General features: G+C 39.5%; 1 protein-coding gene across 1 annotated transcript in view; it reads right to left on the minus strand.

Moving 5' to 3' along the window:
* The window catches only part of LOC117536531 (thyrotropin-releasing hormone-degrading ectoenzyme-like), a gene marked incomplete at its 5' end in the record, with an annotated part of 34,120 nt that extends 14,971 nt beyond the window's left edge, over positions 1–19,149 (minus strand). The window contains 4 exons of the mRNA XM_034201437.1: positions 9,649–9,827; positions 11,331–11,396; positions 18,209–18,274; positions 19,012–19,149. Coding sequence (XP_034057328.1) covers positions 9,649–9,827; positions 11,331–11,396; positions 18,209–18,274; positions 19,012–19,149 — 449 coding nt within the window. The remainder of the gene's footprint in view (positions 1–9,648; positions 9,828–11,330; positions 11,397–18,208; positions 18,275–19,011) is intronic.
* Between the last annotated feature and the right edge of the window lie 4,315 nt (positions 19,150–23,464).

The raw sequence follows: 23,464 nt of genomic DNA on the forward strand, positions 1-23,464 counted from the left end.
GCTGCAGAGAGGGAGCGAGCTGTCCCAGCACCTATGGATCAGCTTCTCCTGGGAGCATTTCCATTTCCACTAGTTTTGTTTTTACTAAGGACGAGTGCTTGAAACTAAATATTAATAAAACGCTGCCGTTGGAATCGATAGCGTTTAACAGACGGGCGCTGTTTGGGGCGTTACGTTACAAAATACTACGCAGACAGCGTTAGCTGGGAGATCGATCACTTTGTTAAACTACGCGGTAGCCTCCTATTAAATCTACGTAAACTACACATCACAGCAATGAGGCCAGATCAATGAAACCAGGATACATCCTTTACCGTAAAAACTGGATCCAAACACAGCTGCCTGTGTGCGCTTGATCAATACTTTCTGATGTTATATGATATGCTACATATTAGCTAGGCTACATGGCCCTAACGTGTAAAGTTATACAAGCATTTGTACCAGTGCTTTTCACAAGTAGACTCTTGCAGGCCAGAGTATAGGAGTGATTCAACAACAACACAAAGACATATGAGAAGTGATCAGGACGAACAGAAAGAGGAAAAGGAAAAGAGAGATGAAGAGACCAGGAGGGTCAGAGCAGGAGGAAGAGGAGGAGATGAAGAGACCAGGAGGGTCAGAGCAGGAGGAAGAGGAGGAGATGAAGAGACCAGGAGGGTCAGAGCAGGAGGAAGAGGAGGAGATGAAGACATTAGTGAAGAAGAAGAAATATATGTGAGGAATAAAGATGAAGTGTCAGAAAGAGGGCCAGAGGCAGGGATCAGGAGGCAGATGAAACTCCAGCTGGACCACATGGTATGTTCTTATTCTCCTTATATATTCCATTACAGCAGCTCAATCTAGCAGCTCTTAGTATTGACTAATATTGATTGAAATGTGTTGCTGCACAGGTCACCTGTAGCTCTCTGAAGAGATGGCGGTGATGTCATTTGTGTACTTAATTATAATTAAGTACTTACAGTATGCAGAATTCTGAGTATTCTCTGAATCGGGTGCCTTTTGGGTTTTTATATCTTTGAAAAATGAAACCAAAATGTTTGGTCATAACATCTGGTAGTGGACTACTTACATGTTCCCACCTCAGGCACAAAATATAAATAATTACTAGGAATTTCCTTGAAAAAATGTAACAGGGTTGAAGTTTTTGACAAAAAGTAGGCATGAGACCTTGTTTAGCTAAGAAATGGCACCACATGGAAGTCAAGGACATTACAACATTGTAATATTTTGCAAAACTATTGTTTATTTTTGTAATAAACAATTATTTACTATTATTAATTCATACAACATAGTTGAAATGTTGAGTTTGTCAATCTTAATCTGAAAATACAAAAACTGAAATATAGGTAAGAGAAGAAACTGACACTTTTGTGATGTCATTCCCTCAATGCAGATCACACATGGACTGATCCACACACGGACTGATCCACACACGGACTGATCCACACACGGACTGATCCACACACGGACTGATCCACACACGGACTGATCCACACACGGACTGATCCATTATTTTAATAGGAGGGTAAATGGTACGGCGTGACGGGGTTGAAACAAAATGAGGGACAATATTGCAATTTCATAGATAATTCAAGTCTTTTTTCAGAATTGATTTTTGATCAGTTAAAGTTGACAAGCATATGATTATATTAGCAGCAACATTTTGGGATAATTGGCCATTTTGATTGGTTTGATATTAAATTAATATGTAATAATGCTTAGTGAGGACATGCAAATATGTCTGTCTAAGACAACCAATTTTTTTAAAAACAAAATATATATTTAATTTTACATTGCTTTAAAATACATGTTGTAGTTTCCTTTCATTTAAAATGGTTGAGGTAAGCTTGGGGGACTCAAAGGGCACCCGATTGTTTGTCTGAACACCTTGTTTCTCTTGTGCATTAAGAACACTTGTGTTAGGGCATTAATTAACAATAAATAGGTTATATACAGTATAAAATACCACGTACTGTCCGCCCTCCTATGCCACCCTGGCATGACCTCTTGCCCCCCCTTTGCCCCCCCATGTAAAATGTTCTAGAACCGCCACTGCTCATTGGTCATGGGCGCGTTCGTGTGTGTTGGAGGAGGGACTCTGTAAGGAAGTCTGAAGGAAGAGGCATATTTGTTCCGGTTGTGTACTTTCAAATTCTAGCGCACTCGAGCTGGTTTCTCCATTCTTACCTACCCTACCTTTAACTCTTTTTAGGGTGCAGCTATATGTTTTATTTCAAAGTGGGCCCATTTTAATAATATTTTTTTCCCCTTCAAATGTGCAGAGGACTCCCCAAGTGCTGTGTTTAATTTATTTTAAAGTAGGCCTGTGTATTCTTTTTAATTCTCCTTATAAGAGTTCTTTGTTTCTTATTAGAGGTTAACAGTTTTATATCATGTAATAAATAGCCTAATAAATGCAAAAAAACTGTAGTTTTTGTCTGATATAACAATAAAAAACTATGAAATATGTTTTGCGGCTCCAGACAAAAAAATGTTTTGGAAAAAGGAGCAAAATGGCTCTTTTGGTCAAAAAGGTTGCAGACCCCTGTTCTATACAATCAATCTTCTTGCAGTAACTAAGTCTAATTGTATATATTGTATGATTGTATATTGATTGCGACTCTAAACCTATCGAAAACATGTGTACTGAGGTATTAAATCAGCTAATAAGTAAGCTAATTTTCTCATATACTTCTATAAAAATGTTTCGCAGTCACTCCTAATTGTTTTAATGATAGACGAAAAACTACTAAGAAATCAACCTATTTCCTTATAGACTTTGCAGTGTCCTCCTGCTGGTCATTATTTCTGATTGCCGACTCCACCGGTTGCAAAAACAATGTCATGCAGTGGTAATTAGTTACATTTACTTCAGTTGTTCACCATTTTCTCTCCTGTATAACTCACTTTCAGAAAGAAAATAGACCTAAAATCCTATACGATGCTCCATGTTGTGTTTGAAAGAATCAATCGGTTGTGGACAGCTGTATTGATTTAAAAGAAATCAGACATATGTGACAGGGAGAAGTAAATGAATAATACAAAAGGTGTTTCCTGTCTAAACACATCTACAAGAAGATCTCCTAAATTGGACTTACTTCAGCCAGACTTAAAGTCTCTGGTACCATTGATCAGCCAAAAGTACCAAATACATCTCAAGAAAATATCATATAAAAGTCAGACTTTCCAATAATTACCTAGTTTTTACAATGATTAAATGTCTTAATGTTCATTTTAGGTGTCGTTTCTTCGTTACTGCTTTTCTACATACAATTTATTTGAATAAATTAAAAAACAACTTATAAATCAGAACATTTTCTCATAGACTTCTATGCAATCAAAGTTTTTTTTTTTTGCAGTGTCCCCCTGCTGGCCATTATTAGTCGTTGCAGACTCCACTGCAACGACGTCATGCAGTGCAAATGAGACTTTTTGATATGAAGTGCCATTTAAAAAAAAAAATGCAGAGTAGTGTGCCGACGTTCGTGAACTGTCAACGGGGGGGGGAGCTTGACGGTCATCAACTGTCAACGGGGGGCCCTCGTGAACGGTCAACTGGAGGGCGGGGGAGCCTCGCTGCGGGGGAGCTGTGGACCTCTGTCCCCTCGCAACTTACACGATGGCGTTTAAACACATTTAAATAAATAAAGGGCGGTGCCGACCGTCAGCGAACCGAGCCCGGTCGTCAACGGCCCGCTGGCGACCGGCTCGGTTCGCTGACAACCGGACGTACTGTGATTCTCCAGAACACACAGTTGGCCAGTCCGCCCCTGTGTAGTATATTATTTTAGATGACAGATGAGCAGATCGTCACTGGGCTTTCAACTAAAGACACAGCCACGCAAAAACTGCGGCATGTACAGCTGCTTATGGGTACTGCAATTTGTGAAGTGTGCTACGCCCCTAGTCGTTTCACCATGGAGGAAAGCATCAGAATGTCGACTGGAGTTAAAGAGAGCGGGGCCTAGAAGCTATCCTTCTGCGCTGCATTGCGTGCATGACTTCCTTCTGCAGGGGGAGACGCGCTCTGCAGGGGGAGACGCGCTCTGCAGGGGGAGACGCGCTCTGCCGGCGGTCTCGTTCAGGATCCGAAAATACAATTAAAATATTTTGCACACTTATTCCTAGTGTGACACTGGTTACGGTCCTGCATGCCAATGGTGGCACGCGTGCCTAGGGTTGCCGACCCCTGTTGTAGACTTTCCAATCATTACAAAGTTTATCTAATGATTAAATGTCTTGATGTTCATTTAAGGTGTAGTTTTTCCATTGTACTGCTTCTCAACAGACAATACATTTTAATTAATGGCAACAAACACTTGGTGACATCTGCTTCAGAAGGGTAAGGCAGTATATAAATAAACGTTACTTCCTAACACTTCTGTATATTCGTGAATAATTCATCCCTGTCTCGTTAAATCAAACACACAGCCAATCACACGCCAGTTCACCTGTCAGGTGACAACACTTCTTTCCTCTTTCACCACAGCGTTAGAGACGAGTGACGATGTGTTTACATGCCGTTTGATTTATTTTCAGTTTCATTAGCTCGACCTTATCGCGGTCTGTCCTCTGGTTTCTCCTTGTCTTGTTTTCTTTCTGTCAGCTCAGTTATTTTCATCTCCTTGCCTCGCTGCACACTTTCTTTGAAGCCGAGTAAATAAAAGACACACATTTAAAGCGCCTCGCCCCAAAAGAAGAGAAGAAGTGTTTGACAAAGGATAAGCTGTGATGTTTAAAATGTCACCCTTTGAGGTATAACAATGTGACAGAAAGTTAAAAAATAACGATTGTATTGAAATAAAGAAGCTTAATTTCATACTTTCTTTACAATAAATGGATGACTTGCAAGGCTTTCTTTTGGCATGATGTATTCAACGAGAAATCAAGACGTAGACGTCAGAACATAATACATATAAGCACAACATTTACAATATCTTTCTCAGTTCAGCTATGAGGAGGTTCAGAGAGTCGTTTTGAAATAGAGATTTTATTTGTAATCATTGGTTTCACGTTACTCTATGCTCTCTGACCAGAGTCCTGTAGTGGTTGATCATCCACGACCACAACTACCTTTTAAGGCGCCTGTAGAGGCTAAGCCAACGCTTTAAGCCTCTGAGGATCCGCTTAGGTTCCTACCTTTATACCCACAGTTAATTGGCTCCTTCAGCGCCGATACTTAACAAGGCCTTTTAAAATAGAAGCACAAGTACAACAGTCTGACCTCCGAGCTAGTATCATCAAAACTCATAAAAAGCAGCTAATTTCAAGAGGTACAAAGGTCTCCTTTCTGCTTTCTTTGGTTCAGTGTTCATTTCGTCAACGAAAACGATGACGAAAAATGTTCGTCAACGACCTTTTTTACACGACTAAGACGAGACGATGACGAGATAAAAGTAGATCCTTGATAACGAAAATTTTGACGAAATGTATATTTAGTTTTCGTTGACAAGACGGGACTAAGGTGTTAATGGTGGACTATCGGACATTCAAAATGCAGGATATTTCCCCCCAATTGTCCGTCTTGTCTGTCAAAATGCATCTTACGTTTCTAACTTGCAATATCATTATTTCCGCTCTCTTCACTCCAGAAGAGCGATCTCCCTGTGTCTCTCTCTGTGAGGGGGCGGGGCCTAACGCTCTCCCTCTCTCTCTCTGTGCGGGGGCGGGGCCTAACGCTCTCCCTCTCTCTCTGTGTGTGGGGGCGGGGCCTAACATACACACTGCAGCGGCGTGCACACAGATTTTTAAGAGCAGTAGTACCGTTAAAAACCTTAACGATACCCATCCCTAGATATTACACAAGTAAAGTGTTAAGAGAGTGAAATGTTGCTTTACGAATTCCAACACTTGATGCTGTCACCTTGATTCCAATTTCAGAAACCTGTATTTGCTGAAACTGGACTAAAACGTTTTGAGTTTTCGCCGACTACAACTGGATATTTAGGACTAAAATGTGACTAAAACTAATTTTCGTCTAAAGACTAAATCAAAAATAGCTGCCAAAATGAACACTGCTTTGGTTGCATCTATGGACTTAGATGTCAATTTTCAATCTTATTTACAATGTAGGAGCCAAAATGCTTGTTTTACCATTGCTTAGTATTTCTATTATTATCTTCATGACACCACCTTTAATTCTTATTGGCTATCACTTTCGGCAATTGTCCCGTGGGTGTGGGTTATTGGTATTTAGGTCACCTGTTGGATGCCGGTTTCAGTGTATGACGTTGAGGAGAGGATGAATTGCTGTGTGGTCCGGAGTTACATATTGTTTTGCGACTTTATTAAACACTGAACTCTAACTGACTACGGACTCTTGTATTGAACGAGTCACAGCGAAGAGTACGTTTTAGCCTCTCAGCGGTTTAGGGAGTTTTTGCGGCTACGTATAAGATAAACATACATGTGAACGAAAAGGCTAACAACAAAAAAACACATTAAGAAAAACCCTCACACTTACAGACCAAGGGACAGGAAGTGTGAAGATGTCATTTCAGGGTTTTAGGACTCACTGTAGTACAGTGCTTCTCAAAGTGTGGTCCGCGGACCACCGGTGGTCCGTGAGCGCCCCCTAGTGGTCCGTGAGTATATTGGTAAAATGTCACATTTTAAATGTATTAATTAATTTCAGTTTTCCGCACTCTCGCGGGAATATCTCCGCAATGGAGCGAGGTTAAGTTTCACTTTCGATTGCATGATATAGCCCAGCATAACACCTTCATCACACATGTTGCCACTTGTTTGTACCATTTTCAGGTGATTTATAATCTGTTCTAGAAAAACGATGTGTTTTTTTGATATTTGTGGAGTCAGGTGGTCCGTGAGTGTTTTTTTATCGGTTAAGTGTCCTTGGTATGAAAAAGTTTGAGAAACACTGCTGTAGAATTTAACAGATTCAGAAGTGCAACACAATGTGTGTTTATGTTTGTCTGAATATCAAGAGTGTGACTTGTACAAACACGGTCTTCTGTTTAAAGAGAATCGTCGTTTAATGCTTTTAGAAACACAGCTTCAAAACAGGCCAACGATTCTTAAAGGCACGAGCTAGAGAGCTGATTGGCAGCCCAGGGATTCCTTGCTGTATATTTCATTATATTTCTAAGAATTCTCAGTTTCTCTGCATGTTAAAAAAGCGCAAGAAATAAATAAGTCACCAGCGCGTAACACTGTGCTTCTGAACGCAGCTCTGCAGGATCAAACAGCGTCTGATTCCATCAACTGAGCAGAGAAGCTAAAAGTAAACACAATCTTTACAGGCGGCAAGCGAACGCATCGAGACCACAAAGAACGCCCGAATGCAGCCTCGTGAGACTTTACAACGCCAGAAGAGAAAGAGTTCAGCTTCAGCTACAACACACAGCGTCAGTCATCAGCCGCAGACACCTCGGGAACTCCAGTGGAACACAAATGAGTCGGGATGAAAGAGGAGGGGGAACACGAGGCTTTTGGCGAGAAACCGAGTCGGTCAGATTGATTGTAAATGTCAGCTACGGTACAGAAACATGACGGGGAGAGCTACAGAGGAAAGAACAACAGGTACAAAGAGAGAGGAGCTGCTGAAGTATTGATGGCGGAGAAAGTGGGTCGATAAAACAACGAAGAGCATAAACTCCAGAGGTTGTGAATAAACTATAATGTGAATGAAATATGAATGATGAAAAGCAGGTGAAGTAAAACTAGAAAGTGCTATTTCAGAAGAAACGTATGGAGGTGTGAAACAAAGGGGTTTCAGGACGGTTCTGTCGGAGGGAGGAAATGAAAAACAGAAGGACTTTCTAAAGGCCTGGAGAATACAAGCTCCACACAACAAAGACGATCAGAGGCTTACGAGATGTGGGGATTATAAATGCAAAGGTTATCTTCAGGGTGGCAGCGGAGTAAAGGTCAGGGTCGAACTTTCAAAGGATCGTTTCCCAATTCGACCTTTTGGCGGCCGAAGTCGTTCAACCCTAGATATGAAATGAAAAGCATGCATTGTGTAATTTAAACATCGTGCATTTCAAAACCTTTACTTTCAATAGCTCAAGGCTCAAGGTTCTTTATTGGTCATACGCACATAGCTACAGAGGAGTTATGTCGATGACAATCTTAGGTCTTAGGTTGGCTTCTCCAACAGTGCAACACAATAATACAGAAAAACAGAAAAATATAGTGCAAGTAAATATTAAAAAGTAAATACAAAAAGAAAAATTGTTTAGACAAAGCAAGTTATTGGAATATGATATATTATACCAATGCTTCTCAAAGTGTGGTCCGCGGACCACTGGTGGTCCGTGAGCGCCCCCTAGTGGTCCGTGAGTATATTGGTAAAATTTCACATTTGATATAAATAAATACATTTAAGTTTTCCGCACTCTTACGGGAATATCTCCGCAAGGGAGCAAGCTTAAGTTTCACTTTCGATTGCATGATATAGCCCAGATAAACACCTTCGTCAAACATTTTGCCACTCGTTGGTACCATTTTCAGGCGATTTGTAATCTGTTCTAGAAAAACGATGTGAATTTGGATATCTGTGGAGTTAGGTGGTCCGCGAGTGTTTTTTTATTGGTCCTTGGTATGAAAATGTTTGAGAAGCACTGTATTAGATAATAGATAAATAATGACTAAGTAGCAGATGGATGTTATGGATGTTGTTTCAGCAGGTCAGGTGTTTAGCAGTCTTATTGCCTGTGGGATGAAGCTGTCTCTGAGTCCGGTGGTTGCTGTCCGGTTGCTGCGGTAACGCCTGCCAGACGGAACAGCTGATATTTAATAGATGACACGGCTTGTGCGAGGAACAGCTGACACTTGAAAACACTTGGGTTTTAATGATGCTGTCCAACAACATCATCTGGGACCCAAAGCATGCTCTGAGAGAGAATCTGAACTGCTACCATCTGATGGAGATTCAATAAAGTCCGACTGAAGCATCCTTTGTGCTCCAGTCGGTCCTCTCAGTGAACACAGAGCTACAGATCAGATGCACGCTGAAGGCTCTTTGAGCATCTCTCACTGATTGTGCTGGTATGTTCAATGTTTGTTGTTCATGTGTTGTGTCTTGGTATTTGTCTGTTGATGTTAAACGTGGAGCTGCTGTGATGCACGGAGCATTTCAGTCGTGATCTGAACATTAAAGTAATATCGTATCGTAACTGAGAAGTATTGCGTGGATTACATTAATGCTCGAACGGTTAGCTAAAGTTAGAGATGTTGATTGTTTAATGAATAAGTGAGATGGAAAAGCCACTAGAAAAAATGAAGTTTGCTTGAGAAGAAAAGTTGGTTTTGGGAAACATGTGTTATTTTGTGAAACTTCATTGGACAGAGAGAGGGGTCTACCCTTTTTTTAACACAACTCTTCTACACAGATCGTCATTTTGCAACACAGGTTTAACTTGTAGCCTATAGTCGAATTAAGTAGCACAAGGACAACATGACCACGAAAGAAAGTTGTGCATGTATCTGGGAATTTGCATGGGGAAGAGCAGCGGTAACTAAATCAATATCGAATTCTCTGAACAGATATTACGGCCAAATACAAATCCTATGAGGTCACGGGCGTCGAGTGCATCAGCTACAAAGACCAGTTGATTCAAACTGTTTCATATTCCAGTCTTAAGTCAAATGTTACATTATAAAAACACTTATTAAACTCTCACTGACCTGTTGTTGCTCTTGGCTTCCTGCGAGTACAGGAAGTGCTCCTGGTGGACGGTGATGTAATGCGTCGGGAGCTGCTCTGATTGGTTCTTGCTGATGGTCACAATTGGGTATCCCATCTGCAGAGTCCACCTGTCCATCATCTGTCCAATGTCGATCTCCAGACCCTCAGAACGCATGGCCTAGAAAAAATAAACATAACGAGGTATGAATAATAAATGAGCACTAACTTACACCAATTAATCAGTGGTTACATTATTTAAAAGGTCGTTAACCATCATCAATAACGTGGTATCGATAAAAAGCCCAAAGTCACTCCCTTAGAGAACGATGAGTAAATTAGGGCTCTGATTGGCTGGCAGCTCGTTAAAAAGGCTGTCTGACTTCCACTAACGAGGAAGAATCCAATCAAACCGACATTTTTTTCCCGGAAGCTTCCTATATGCAGGACGAACGAGGAAAACAACCTCGCCTCCACCTGTCAATCACGTCACCATGGCAACAGGACTTCTTCTCTGTCTCTTTCTCATCAAGCCGGTCTTAACGAGCGTCTTTCATTACCGGCGCTGCGTTACATTATGAATGGCCTCTATAAGTCTGGCTGCTTCATCTAAAGAGCTGCAGGTTTCAAACCCCCTGCTGTGAAGCAAGGCATTCACACTGCATGATGAGAGGTGCTGCTACCGAGAAGCCTTTGAGCCAAGGGAAGGGTTGATGGTTCAATTAACTTTTTATAATCTTTGTGTCTTAATGCTTTTGATGTATTCTGTAAAGCACTTTGAATTGCCATGTGCTGAAGAAATAAACGTGCATTTGGGTTAGGGTTTAGGTTACTAACCGTAACCCTGGTTCTTTAGCTATAGTTTGTTAATACCTTTGTCATTAATTACGAAGACGAATCCAATCAAACAGACTTTTTTTTTTCAGAGGAAGCTTTAATTTTGTATTTAAATGTCTTGTATTTCTATACCTGTCTTATCATATTAGTCAATTGGAGCTCTGATTGGCTGGCAGCTTGTTAGAAAAGCGGTTTTAGTATTACGGACATCACTGACGAATATTAATCCAATCATACTGTTTTTGTTTTTCCAGAAACATTCTTATTTAAGACCTGACTTTAGGTTACTAACCGTAACCCTGGTTCTTTAACTATATTTTGTTGTCAATACCTTAGTCATCACTTACGAAGAAGACAGAATTGTATACCTGCCTTATCATATTCCTGCTTGATTAGAGAAAACAATTAGTAAATTAGAGCTCTGATTGGCTGGCTGAAACATTCATATATTATGTACCTGTCTCATCGTATTTCAGCTTTTTCTCATTTGTATTTTCATGGCTTTTAATTGTTTTCTACGTATTCTAATTTAATTGTAATAATGTGTTTTTTTCAGTTTATTTTAATGCTTTTCTGTAAAGCACTTTGATTTGCCTTGTAGTTGAAATGAGCTGTGGAAATAAACTTGTCTTGGGATTAGGTTACTAACCGTAACCCTGGTTCTATTTTGATTCAAATGATTGTACAACTATTGAATCGTTAAGATCTACCACAACATTGGAATTGTAAAGTGCCATTTTTGTATACATATTTGTATCTGTTTACCCTCCATTCATAAGTAAATTATTTTGAGAGTGTTATTTATTTGACAAAGTGTGCGATCCTAATGTTTATTGAAGGGTTTCACCTGAGTCAGTTTGCTCCACAGGTCGTCTCGGGCTGCGTTTCCATACATGTGACTGAGCAGATAATCCTGGAAACAAAATAGACGAATACACAGAGATTAGAAACAGCATGTGACAGGAAATAGGGATGGGAATTTGAAAGCAAATGTATATTCGAATATTCGACTGGGTAATACAATTTTTTTTTTTACCCAATTTTTTTCCAATAATTTTTGGAAATACATACATGTTCAAATAAGTGTAGAAACCAAGTCGAATTTGTCAAATGTATTGAACTGGTGATCACAGTTTGACAGCTATAGGCCTACAGCTTTCATGTGCGAAGGCGATTCACAATCAGGCCAGCTGTAGAGAAGACCCTCTCAGCTGGAACGGAGGTTGCCAAGCAGCGCTTATTGTTGTTTAGGCTGGCCACTCATGTGTCGCGAGTGTTGACAGGGGGTGGGGGAGCACGCTCATGAACTGTTAGCGCCGGAACCTCGCAACGGCTGCGGAGGGCATTTGCGCCACATTTGGGCATAAGATGAGGTTTGAGTCTGCGTGATCTGCGTGTAGGGAGGGGCAGCAGCCATATCATTAGCTAGAGCTAGATCTGATGGATTTGGACATAAACGCGAGTGAAGTATAACCGGAAGCGAGAGAGAGAGATCAGCACCTGCAGCTCTGCCCGCTGTGAGGGACCGGTGAGTGGAGAAAAACACACCTTTAGACGTCAACTAACACATTTAGCTATGGCACTGTCGCATTGAATTTAATTATTCAATTTGATAATATGTAATCAACTTAGGCATCACTCCCAAAAAAAATAAAATATTCATAACTCATATTCGAATACATGAATAATTTCGATTCATCGATTAATCGTTCCCATCCCTAGAAATGACAGCTTTTAGTTTCCAGTGACTTTGGATTAAAATGTCTGTCGTACCAAACAACATTTTCTCTTTTGCACATGTTACACAAGAAGTGTAAATGTCATGCATATTAAAAAGAGGGATGTGCAAGTGACATGTCTGTTTCCTTTTGAAAACGTTTCAAAGCATATTTAAAAAGCGTTAAGTGTTGGAAATGATGTGTGTTTAAGTCTCAGTGACACGACATGTCAGGGGTGCAGTGAGTCTTATCACAAGAGAAGAAGACGTCTCAAAGAGAGTCTCAGTTCAAAAGACCTGGAAATCAGCAGCGACGTGTGTGTGTGTGTGTGTGTGTGTGTGTGTGTGTGTGTGTGTGTGTGTGTGTGTGTGTGTGTGTGTGTGTGTGTGTGTGTGTGTGTGTGTGTGTGTGTGTGTGTGTGTGTGTGTGTGTGTGTGTGTGGTTTCATCACTGCGGTGGGGTGTGGGTCATAAAAGCTCAGGGATGTTGGTAGGATTTATAATAAAACTGGAAAAAAGAAGTCAGAGATAACACGAGACACCTGCTGAGAAAAAAGCGCTTGTGTGTGTGTGTGTGTGTGTGTGTGTGTGTGTGTGTGTGTGTGTGTGTGTGTGTGTGTGTGTGTCAGCCAGTGTGTGTGTGGAGGTAGATAAGCTAAGAAGCTCTTTATATGATCAAGATGACACACGTGATAACAACTCAGAGTGTGTGAGACTCTCACCTTCACTTAATCTGATAAGAACAGAAATAAAACACCACACACACACACACACACACACACACACACACACACACACTGATCCGACACACACACAGGTTCAGCAGCATGATACACATAAACCGTCTGATAACAGGTGTTCTGTGAGATATGTGTGAGCGGTAATAATTTAATTAAAATAAATTGAGATATGAATGGAGCTGGAATGTGTTACTGGCTGGTATTGAGGAAAACTCTTCACACATCTAAGGATAATATGAATTAATATTGTATATTTATAATATCACATTTATTTTTGTATTTTATTATCTATATTTTCAGACTTTTACAAATATATATATTTTTAGCTCAGTTTAAATAAGTGTTACTAAAGCTTAATTATTGTTTAAATATCATAAATCATTAATGTGGTTAATGATAATGAGCCTGTTCAAGACAAAATATTCAGAAAGCTAAAATAAAATAAAATGTATTCAGGCAGCAAGTTGTGTGATGTAATACTTAACACATTGTGGCCTATATGGTCCTGTAAAACACACACACACACACACACACACACACACACACACACACACACACACACACACGCTCGATCAGCAGTGTTTTATATAGCATTGTGTTTTCACTGTGTTCCAGTTCACTGCCTGAAAAAAATCAGGACATAGTGTGTGTGAAAGTGTGTGTGTGTGTGCATGTGTGTGTAATGAACACAATCTATATTTAACCCACTTTCACCTTGCATCATATTACATCATTTTTATAATATCCAGCGACTGTAAGCCTGTTTTGTGAATTCAAATCATTTCTGTAAAATAAACTCCTAATTTAATGTTGCTGCTCCGATGAATTACCACAGAGATGTTTAGCGGATACACACAACTAAACGGTACATAATGCATTAACTGATGTTGTTATATCTGCTCTGTTCTCTAACACTCATTAGGCTCCCAAAGTTCCGGAACACAGTGACATCACTACGGAACCCTCGCGCTGCTATTGGCTAGTGCTCCAACACATTGTACGTGATAGGCTAAGGCGACACTACTAAAGTAGAGACACTACACACTGATATACACCTGAACATCAGCAGGAGAGGACTCTTTAAAGTAGAGACACTACATACTGATATACACCTGAACATCAGCAGGAGAGAACTCTTTAAAGTAGATACACTACATACTGATATACACCTGAACATCAGCAGGAGAGGACTCTTTAAAGTAGAGACACTACATACTGATATACACCTGAACATCAGCAGGAGAGGACTCTTTAAAGTAGAGACACTACATACTGATATACACCTGAACATCAGCAGGAGAGGACTCTTTAAAGTAGAGACACTACATACTGATATACACCTGAACATCAGCAGGAGAGGACTCTTTAAAGTAGAGACACTACATACTGATATACACCTGAACATCAGCAGGAGAGAACTCTTTAAAGTAGAGACACTACATACTGATATACACCTGAACATCAGCAGGAGAGGACTCTTTAAAGTAGAGACACTACATACTGATATACACCTGAACATCAGCAGGAGAGGACTCTTTAAAGTAGAGACACTACATACTGATATACACCTGAACGTCAGCAGGAGAGGACTCTTTAAAGTAGAGACACACATACTGATACACCTGAACATCAGCAGGAGAGGACTCTTTAAAGTAGAGACACTACAAACTGATATACACCTGAACATCAGCAGGAGAGGACTCTTTAAAGTAGAGACACTACATACTGATATACACCTGAACATCAGCAGGAGAGGACTCTTTAAAGTAGAGACACTACATACTGATATACACCTGAACATCAGCAGGAGAGGACTCTTTAAAGTAGAGACACTACATACTGATATACACCTGAACATCAGGAGGAGAGGACTCTTTAAAGTAGAGACACTACATACTGATATATACCTGAACATAAGCAGGAGAGGACTCTTTAAAGTAGAGACACTACATACTGATATACACCTGATCATCAGCAGGAGAGGACTCTTTAAAGTAGAGACACTACATACTGATATACACCTGAACATCAGCAGGAGAGGACTCTTTAAAGTAGAGACACTACACACTGATATACACCTGAACATCAGCAGGAGAGGACTCTTTAAAGTAGAGACACTACATACTGATATACACCTGAACATCAGCAGGAGAGGACTCTTTAAAGTAGAGACACTACATACTGATATACACCTGATCATCAGCAGGAGAGGACTCTTTAAAGTAGAGACACTACATACTGATATACACCTGAACATCAGCAGGAGAGGACTCTTTAAAGTAGAGACACTACATACTGATATACACCTAAACATCAGCAGGAGGGGACTCTTTAAAGTAGAGACACTACATACTGATATACACCTGAACATCAGCAGGAGAGGACTCTTTAAAGTAGAGACACTACATACTGATATACACCTGAACATCAGCAGGAGAGGACTCTTTAAAGTAGAGACACTACAAACTGATATACACCTGGACATCAGCAGGAGAGGACTCTTTAAAGTAGAGACACTACAGACTGATATACACCTGAACATCAGCAGGAGAGGACTCTTTAAAGTAGAGACACTACATACTGATATACACCTGACATCAGCAGGAGAGGACTCTTTAAAGTAGAGACACTACATACTGATATACACCTGAACATCAGGAGGAGAGGACTCTTTAAAGTAGAGACACTACATACTGATATACACCTGAACATCAGCAGGAGAGGACTCTTTAAAGTAGAGACACTACATACTGATATACACCTGATCATCAGCAGGAGAGGACTCTTTAAAGTAGAGACACTACATACTGATATACACCTGAACATCAGCAGGAGAAGACTCTTTAAAGTAGAGACACACATACTGATATATACACCTGAACATCAGCAGGAGAGGACTCTTTAAAGTAGAGACACTACATACTGATATACACCTGAACATCAGCAGGAGAGGACTCTTTAAAGTAGAGACACTACATACTGATATACACCTGAACATCAGCAGGAGAGGACTCTTTAAAGTAGAGACACTACATACTGATATACACCTGAACATCAGCAGGAGAGGACTCTTTAAAGTAGAGACACTACATACTGATATACACCTGAACATCAGCAGGAGAGGACTCTTTAAAGTAGAGACACTACATACTGATATACACCTGAACATCAGCAGGAGAGGACTCTTTAAAGCAGCTTTTTGAACATTAAAGCATATGTCACCAATAAAAAAAAATGTGTCACCTTAAATGACTTGTTGCTTCCTCTCTGAGTCGTGTTTCATCATTTTCAAACCCAGTGCGGGTTTTCTGCAGTTTATTGGACTTTAAACTTCCCTAAGTAAACCCAAATTGAGATGAAAACTGTATTTCAAAGGAGCTGATGGTACCTCATTAAACTGGAATTGGATTTTCTCATATTCTGCAAACATTACTAAACCTCTGAAAACACTTCCTGCAGCAGGATTTACATTTTATGATTTCTATGAAAAGAGGGTTTAGATTAGATGAGCGTAAAGTGGGAAATGAAATCAGGTTTCCAGCTGAAAGTGTGAAAAGCAGTAAAGTGCATGTTAATGTACATATACTGTTTATAGTGATATATATAGAAATGTATTCATTGGGATAAACCCCTTGAGATGCACCATCTCGTTTTCAAGGGGGTCCCGACAATAGCAACAACTTACAGACATACATAAACAAAAAGACAAAAATCAAAACATGACACACAAGACAAACCACATACAGTCTGTTGAGTAAAATTCAAGCAATGCACACAATCATTACAATTTGAGACAGTCGAGCAAATCAGTTTCATCAATATCAGTTTCATCAATATCAGTTATAACAAGTACAGACCAGTTGAAAGTGAGATAACAATGCATGTTTAAATAAACCCAATGATGCAAAAGATCTAATAGCAGCAGGTAAAGTATTCCAGTCAGTTGGGGCTTTGAACATGAACGCTCTTCTGCCAATACATTTTTTGGCAGAGGGGACGGAGAAATAAATCTGAACAGAATGTCTAACTTGATGAATTGGTGAGTAGGGTACGAAATACTGCTTTAAATAAGGGGGATAGTTAAGATACATGCATTTAAATATCAGCTGGAGCCAATGCGTGTGTCTTCTTACATTTAAAGAAGGCCATTTAAGTTGGTTATACATTGTGCAGTGATGTGTACGAAAAGGACAACCAAGAACAAATCTGCATAGTCTGTTGTAGGCTATGTTGAGTGGAGCAAGATCTGATTTATGTGCATTTTGGTAGACACATCACAATAGTCCATAATCGGAAGAATAAGTTGAGAAGCAATTCTCTTTCGGACACTGAGCGTAAAACAATTGCGAGAGCGGTGTAAAACACTGATTCCGTAATTGACTTTTTGTATTACATGCTTTATATGTAGTTTAAATGAAAGTTCAGAGTCTAGCCATACACCAAGATATTTAAAGCTATCAACTTTATGCAGAGAAGTGCCATCCTTACATGTTATTACTACATTAGGTTTGGATTGAGCTTCTGCCTGGTACCAAAGACCATGGTATAAGATGTTGTTTTGTTAAGCAGTAGTTTATTGTGTGGTAGCCAGTCCTGTAAGATATTAAATATCATATTATGAAATATATATAATTCAAAAGCAAGAGGTGGATATAAATAAAGAAGATCTACATTATTAACATACAGTACATATCCTGGAAACCTCATGGTCTTTTTCAAACATATTTACACTATCTTCTTTTAAATTTGGATCATTTGGATCAATTTAACTCGTTGCAGTGCAGAAAAAAGCTTTGAATTGCATTTAGAAAGCGCAAAAACTAAAATATGATTATATTAATATAGAAAATGTGGAAACTTTATTGGGTCTGATAGAAGGGGTAACTAGTATTTATGATTATAGTATTTAGAAAATACTTGCTACAGTCATAAATACTGTAGTAGCAGTAAAACTTGCCCCTAAAATCCATTTTGTCACTTATATCTGTATACTCAGGAAGCTCCAAACGGTCAGGGTTTAGCCAAAATATTACCACACACACACACACACACACACACACACACACACACACACACACACACACACACACACACACACACACACACACACACACACACACACACACACACACACACACACACACACACACACACACACACACACACACACACACACACACACACACACACACACACACACACACAGAGAGCTTGGCGACTGAGCGATATCTGAACCTCTGTATGCACAGCTGGAGGATGTTTACTTACATTGAGTCCTCTCTGAAACAGCGTCTGTCCCATCACGTTAGCCAGCATCCGGATCAACGCCGCCCCCTGCAGGGAGCGAAGGAAACACACTTTAAAACACAACAACAAACAAACTCATTGGGGATCGCTGCAGCTGTTGTGTCGGATTGGAAACATGTCTTGATTTAGGAGTAAACCCTAGCATGGAGAAACACACTTTTAAATCACAAAGAAACTTGCTTTTAATTATTATGTGACACTCTGAATGTGAATTTTAGCTGTTAGCCACGAGCTAGCTCAGCCAATTACAAAAGAAATGCCTAAAAGTTTACTGGCTAGCTAGCTTGTTAGCTTGGAAAACATTGGAAACATGTCTTGACTTGGGAGTAAACCCTAGCATGGAGAAACACACTTTCATAAACAATACCTCACTAAAATATGCTTTAAATTATTAACGCAACACTACTCAGTTTGTTTGGGATTGTTTTTATTATTTCTCCTGTTGCATGGACTCGCAAAATATCTTGACTCTTGAGGTAACCCTAACCCCAGAACAAGAAAGACACTTAAATTAGTATGTGACATTCCTCCATTAATTTATTTGGGAATGTTTAAAAACGTGTTTAAACTCTGAATGTGATGTTTTGTTTTTCAGTTTTTAGCAATTACACAAAACTGCCTAAAAGCTGACTGGCTACGTAGCTTGTTAGCTTGCAAGTTAAATAAACTAGTCCTTAATTTAAATGTATGCCATTAGAAGGTATCTCGAATCCTGATCCTAATCCCGATTCAGAATTAATTTAATACATTTGGATGACACCTACTTTTTTGTATGCGATCCAGTCAAAGACACGGTCGATATCCGCCGCCTGCGCCACTTCCTGGGAGATCGGGTGGGAGGAGTTAAGGCCGTCCAATAGCATCACCTCATGGAGGACATCCGTCAGGAAGCGCTGTTTCTCCTGAAAACACACAAACAGGGACTTTGTGTTGACATTCATTCTCTGGAGGCTAACACTTTACATTTCTAACCTCATTTTAACCATAACAACGGAGCCAGATGTTGTCCCCTTATGGTTGGTTAGTCCCTGCAACGTTGGTGTGTGAGCTGGTCATTGGTCCCCACAATGTTGGTGATAATATCTGAATTTTTTTGAGTTTTTCTTCCAGTTCAGCCTTACATTAAATCCACACAAAGACAGGGAATCTAGTGCATATGTGTGTCTCCATATAGTAGCTGTTAAAATGCAATTATGGTCATATCCCATCAAATCCCAGGTCAAATATAATTTATAAAAAAAAATGTTTCCCTCTGTATAGTTTATGTTCTGATTTTATGTAATGCGTCTTTGAGCATTAGGAAAAGCGCAATACAAATCCCATGTATTATTATTATTATTATTATTAAATGAAGGTTAGAGGGATATATCGTCTTTAGTGATCGTAATGTTATGTTAAATAATCTTGTGTCTTGTCTTAAAACTCGTCATTGTTGATGTTGCATGTGGAGCTGCTGGGATGCAAGGAACATTTCAGACTTGATCTGACAGTAAATGATTATCATATCGTACATGCACAACCATTGCAAAGAAGCAGTATTTGGCAAACAAAATCTTAGATCTCAGGCACCTTCCAACCATTAACCTATAAAGTAAAAATATGGGTCTAAAATGTTAGATATTAGTGTTTAAATACAGAAAATAAGAAACAAATGAACAGATTGTTGTCCCCATAATGTAAAGCATATTAAAAACATGCTTTACCCTAAAAAAGGGACCTGGATATCTGTCTCCATATTTTGGAGCTGGTTGAAACAGTATTGGTTTTCACAAAGTGATTGAAAATCTTCACAACATATTTTGGCCGATGGTGTTTGATTTTCTTCCAGCTCAGATTTTGCCAGACTTTAATTAAGTATTTAATTATTTTTGGCAAAAAAAAGTTGGTCAACAAACTGTCATTTAGCGGAGCAGTTGGTAAACAGAGGTTTAGATGTGTAATTAAACGGGTTAATCCTTATTGTAATCTTGTTCTCCCATTTATTCCCATGATTATTTCCCTAACCGTTTTCCTCATTGTTTCCGATCTTTTCCTTACTTTTTCCTTTATATTTCCTGTTCTACTTCCTCTTTTTTCCCGTCTTACTGCCTCCGCTTCTTCTCATTACTCCTTTTCATACTTCCTCTCCTCTCCTCTCTTGGTTCAGGTTTCTAATATACATCGGCAAACATGTCGAGCTGTAACGAGCTCGGTCTAAATTACCCCCGGGATCAGGCTAAATCCGGAGAAGCACAGCTATGTCTAATTCATGCATTACAATGTTTACTATGGAGATTTGGTTTTAATGAACCTCTATCTAGTTAAGCAATAGAATTGTAGACTTATTAACTTCTAGTCGGTAATGAACTGACTGAACAGGAACTTTTTTTTAAATTACGTTTCTGCTGGGTTCTGGCTAATTCCTCGTAATTCGTGGCTCAAAATTGTTTATTAAGTAGATTTGATTTTAATGAATATAAATCCAGTCAAACAAAAGTTTCACTGCAATTTAAATTAGTTATGAACAGTAGAAATCAGGGTTTAGATTTTACACTGTCTGCTGGGATCGGGCTACTTCTTGGCAGGTGGGTGGACTTGTTGAATATAAATTAGTCCGAAATTAAGAATACACATAGAAAATATTTTTAACAGTATCTTCTGGGATCTGGTTAATTCTTGGTCCGGTGTGGCTCATGTTGTTTATCAAGACTTTATTTTGATGCGATATAACAGTTTTTAATACAACATTTCCATATGTTACTGGGTCAGTTGGGATCGGGTTGCTTCTTGATAGGTGGGTGGACTTTCAAGAAATAGGTCTTGTTGAATAATATACTTTAAATTAATCTGAAATTAAGAATACACATAGAAAATGTTAAGAATCTGGCTAATTCTTGGTCCAGTGGGGCTCAACTTGTTTATCAAGATTAGATTTTCTTGCGATATTAGACTTTTTATGAACATTAAAATGCAAGATTTAGATGTTACATGTCTGTTGGATCATGCTACTTCTTGGAAGATGAGTTGACTTGCATGAAATGGATTTTGTTGAACTGACTTGAAGAAGAAATGTTTAAAGTACTATTCTGTGTTTCAGAAACTTCAGCATGTCCACATGTTGAGGGTTTTTAAGGTAGTCTGAAGACGTTCTCCCAGTAGTAAAAGTACAGCTGAATTTCCTAATTTAAAACCACATGTTTATTAGGCTCTGTTTTTTACAGCAGGACACACTGCCTAATTGAGCCCGATGTATTCCTCAAATTCGTTCCCTTTTTCACATTTGTATCTGTCTCTGCTTTATATTGTCCTGTTTGTCCATGCTAAGTCATTGTGTTTGAATTAGATCAGCCATTCTCCCTGTGACACAGTACTGGTCTGGGCAGTCTAATGTATTTTACATAAAAACAAGTATATTGTGGAGCTCTCTTGTACTCCGCTCACTGAACACACACCATTAGCATTAGAGAGTGTCTGCTTCTCACTTCTAATGGGCCATTGGTGTGTCATTGTCCCGCTCAGACCTGGCATTAAGATGCGTCTCAGCATGCGTCTCCAGAGACCACTTGTGTTCAGATCCCCCTCTATATGCAAATAAACACACAGTACATTTGTGCATGCAGAGAATGCTGAGAGTTGTTTCTAACCAGTGGAGGCGGCAATGCAAATCAAAAGCGTGCAACTGTGAGGTTTGTCGTGATACAGCCAAGACAATGGGTGGACAATAATAATCAGTCCAGTGTCGTAATGGTTTCTGAGAGCCTGGCAGTATAAGAATAAAGTCAGGAAACTCGTCATGTTGTGAATTGTATTTATCATGTGCTTTTCAGACTGGATGGTAGAGAATCCGCTTTAGGATCTTGATCTTGTCGCCCTGGGGTTTAAGTAGATGGAAATGTCTACTGGCTGAATAAATGCAAATTGGCCCTTCAATAGTGCTTTTCTCTGTCAGACAGTTTATAGATTCTTTATCTTCACAGTTATCTGTATATTTGTCTTACTCTGTAATGCTTGTTTATTTCTATTTCTTTTAGATGTTTATATGTTAGAATGGTTTCTTTCTACTCTTTTAATGCCTTGTTTTGTTTTAGGCTGCTGCAACAATTTGTTTTTGCAAATTGGGATTAATAAAGTACTTCTTATCTTATCTTAACCAGCAAGGCAACAGTTAACTGAAAAGTCCAGTGTCAAACAAGCAATATAGAAGCAATACCTGGCAGACCTCAACGACACAGGAAGACGTCTTTTTGGTGCATAAGCCCAGGGCCGCCTTAATGCACCAAAAACCAACATACTAGTGTTCTGTGACCATTTCAGTACTGGAATCGTAAACACATCATTTGAGATGCCGTAATTAAAGGTTTTGGAGACCTGGTACACCTGTGCTCCACACTTCAATTTGAAGAAGCACCCGTCTTTGTTACATAAAATACCCAAACCATGAAGAAAAAACTTCTTGAATATTGTCTGTGAATGTGAAACTAAAAGCTGCCACTCTGCTGCAGAACAACAGGGCAGACAGAGTCTCTCAGAGCCTCTCAGCTGTGAATATGATTCACTGTGACCTTGGAAGATAATCCGGGCTCTTCAAAGGCACTTTGTTAAGAACATCATAAAGGCTTTTTCGGAAGCACTGCTAAAGCCTTGTTTTGTTTTAGGCTGCTGCAACAATTTGTTTTTGCAAATTGGGATTAATAAAGTACTTCTAATCTTATCTTAACCACCAAGGCAACAGTTAACTGAAAAGTCCAGTGTCAAACAAGCAATATAGAAGCAACACCTGGCAGACCTCAACGACACAGGAAGACGTCTTTTTGGTGCATAAGCCCAGGGCCGCCTTAATGCACGGGCTGACCTGGGCTGAAGCCCAGGGGCCTACGGAGATCGGGGGCCTATCATGAGCCAATAACAAATTGTTTTATTTTAATTTTAAATAAACAAAGTCTTGGCTTTTAGACTATGAAACTTTTATTTCTAAAATCACACGATAAATAAATGTTTGAAGCTTGTAAAGGAAAGAAGACAGCTCTCCTTCGTCACTCTGCTGTTCCGCAGCGCCGCCCCCCCCTCCCTCCGGCTGACATTATGAATGTAAGAGTATAGTAATCATAGATAACACGGCAGGGTCCGTTACAGTTTGTTTTCATCTGATTTCAATTAAACAAAGTCTTGGCTTTCAGAATATTAAACTTGTTTCGGCAAATTCAGAAGATAAATACAGCTTTGAAGCTTCGGCATAAT

Source organism: Gymnodraco acuticeps, unplaced genomic scaffold (genome assembly GCF_902827175.1).
Source record: "Gymnodraco acuticeps unplaced genomic scaffold, fGymAcu1.1, whole genome shotgun sequence".
In the NCBI taxonomy this organism is placed as follows: Eukaryota; Metazoa; Chordata; class Actinopteri; order Perciformes; family Bathydraconidae; genus Gymnodraco; species Gymnodraco acuticeps.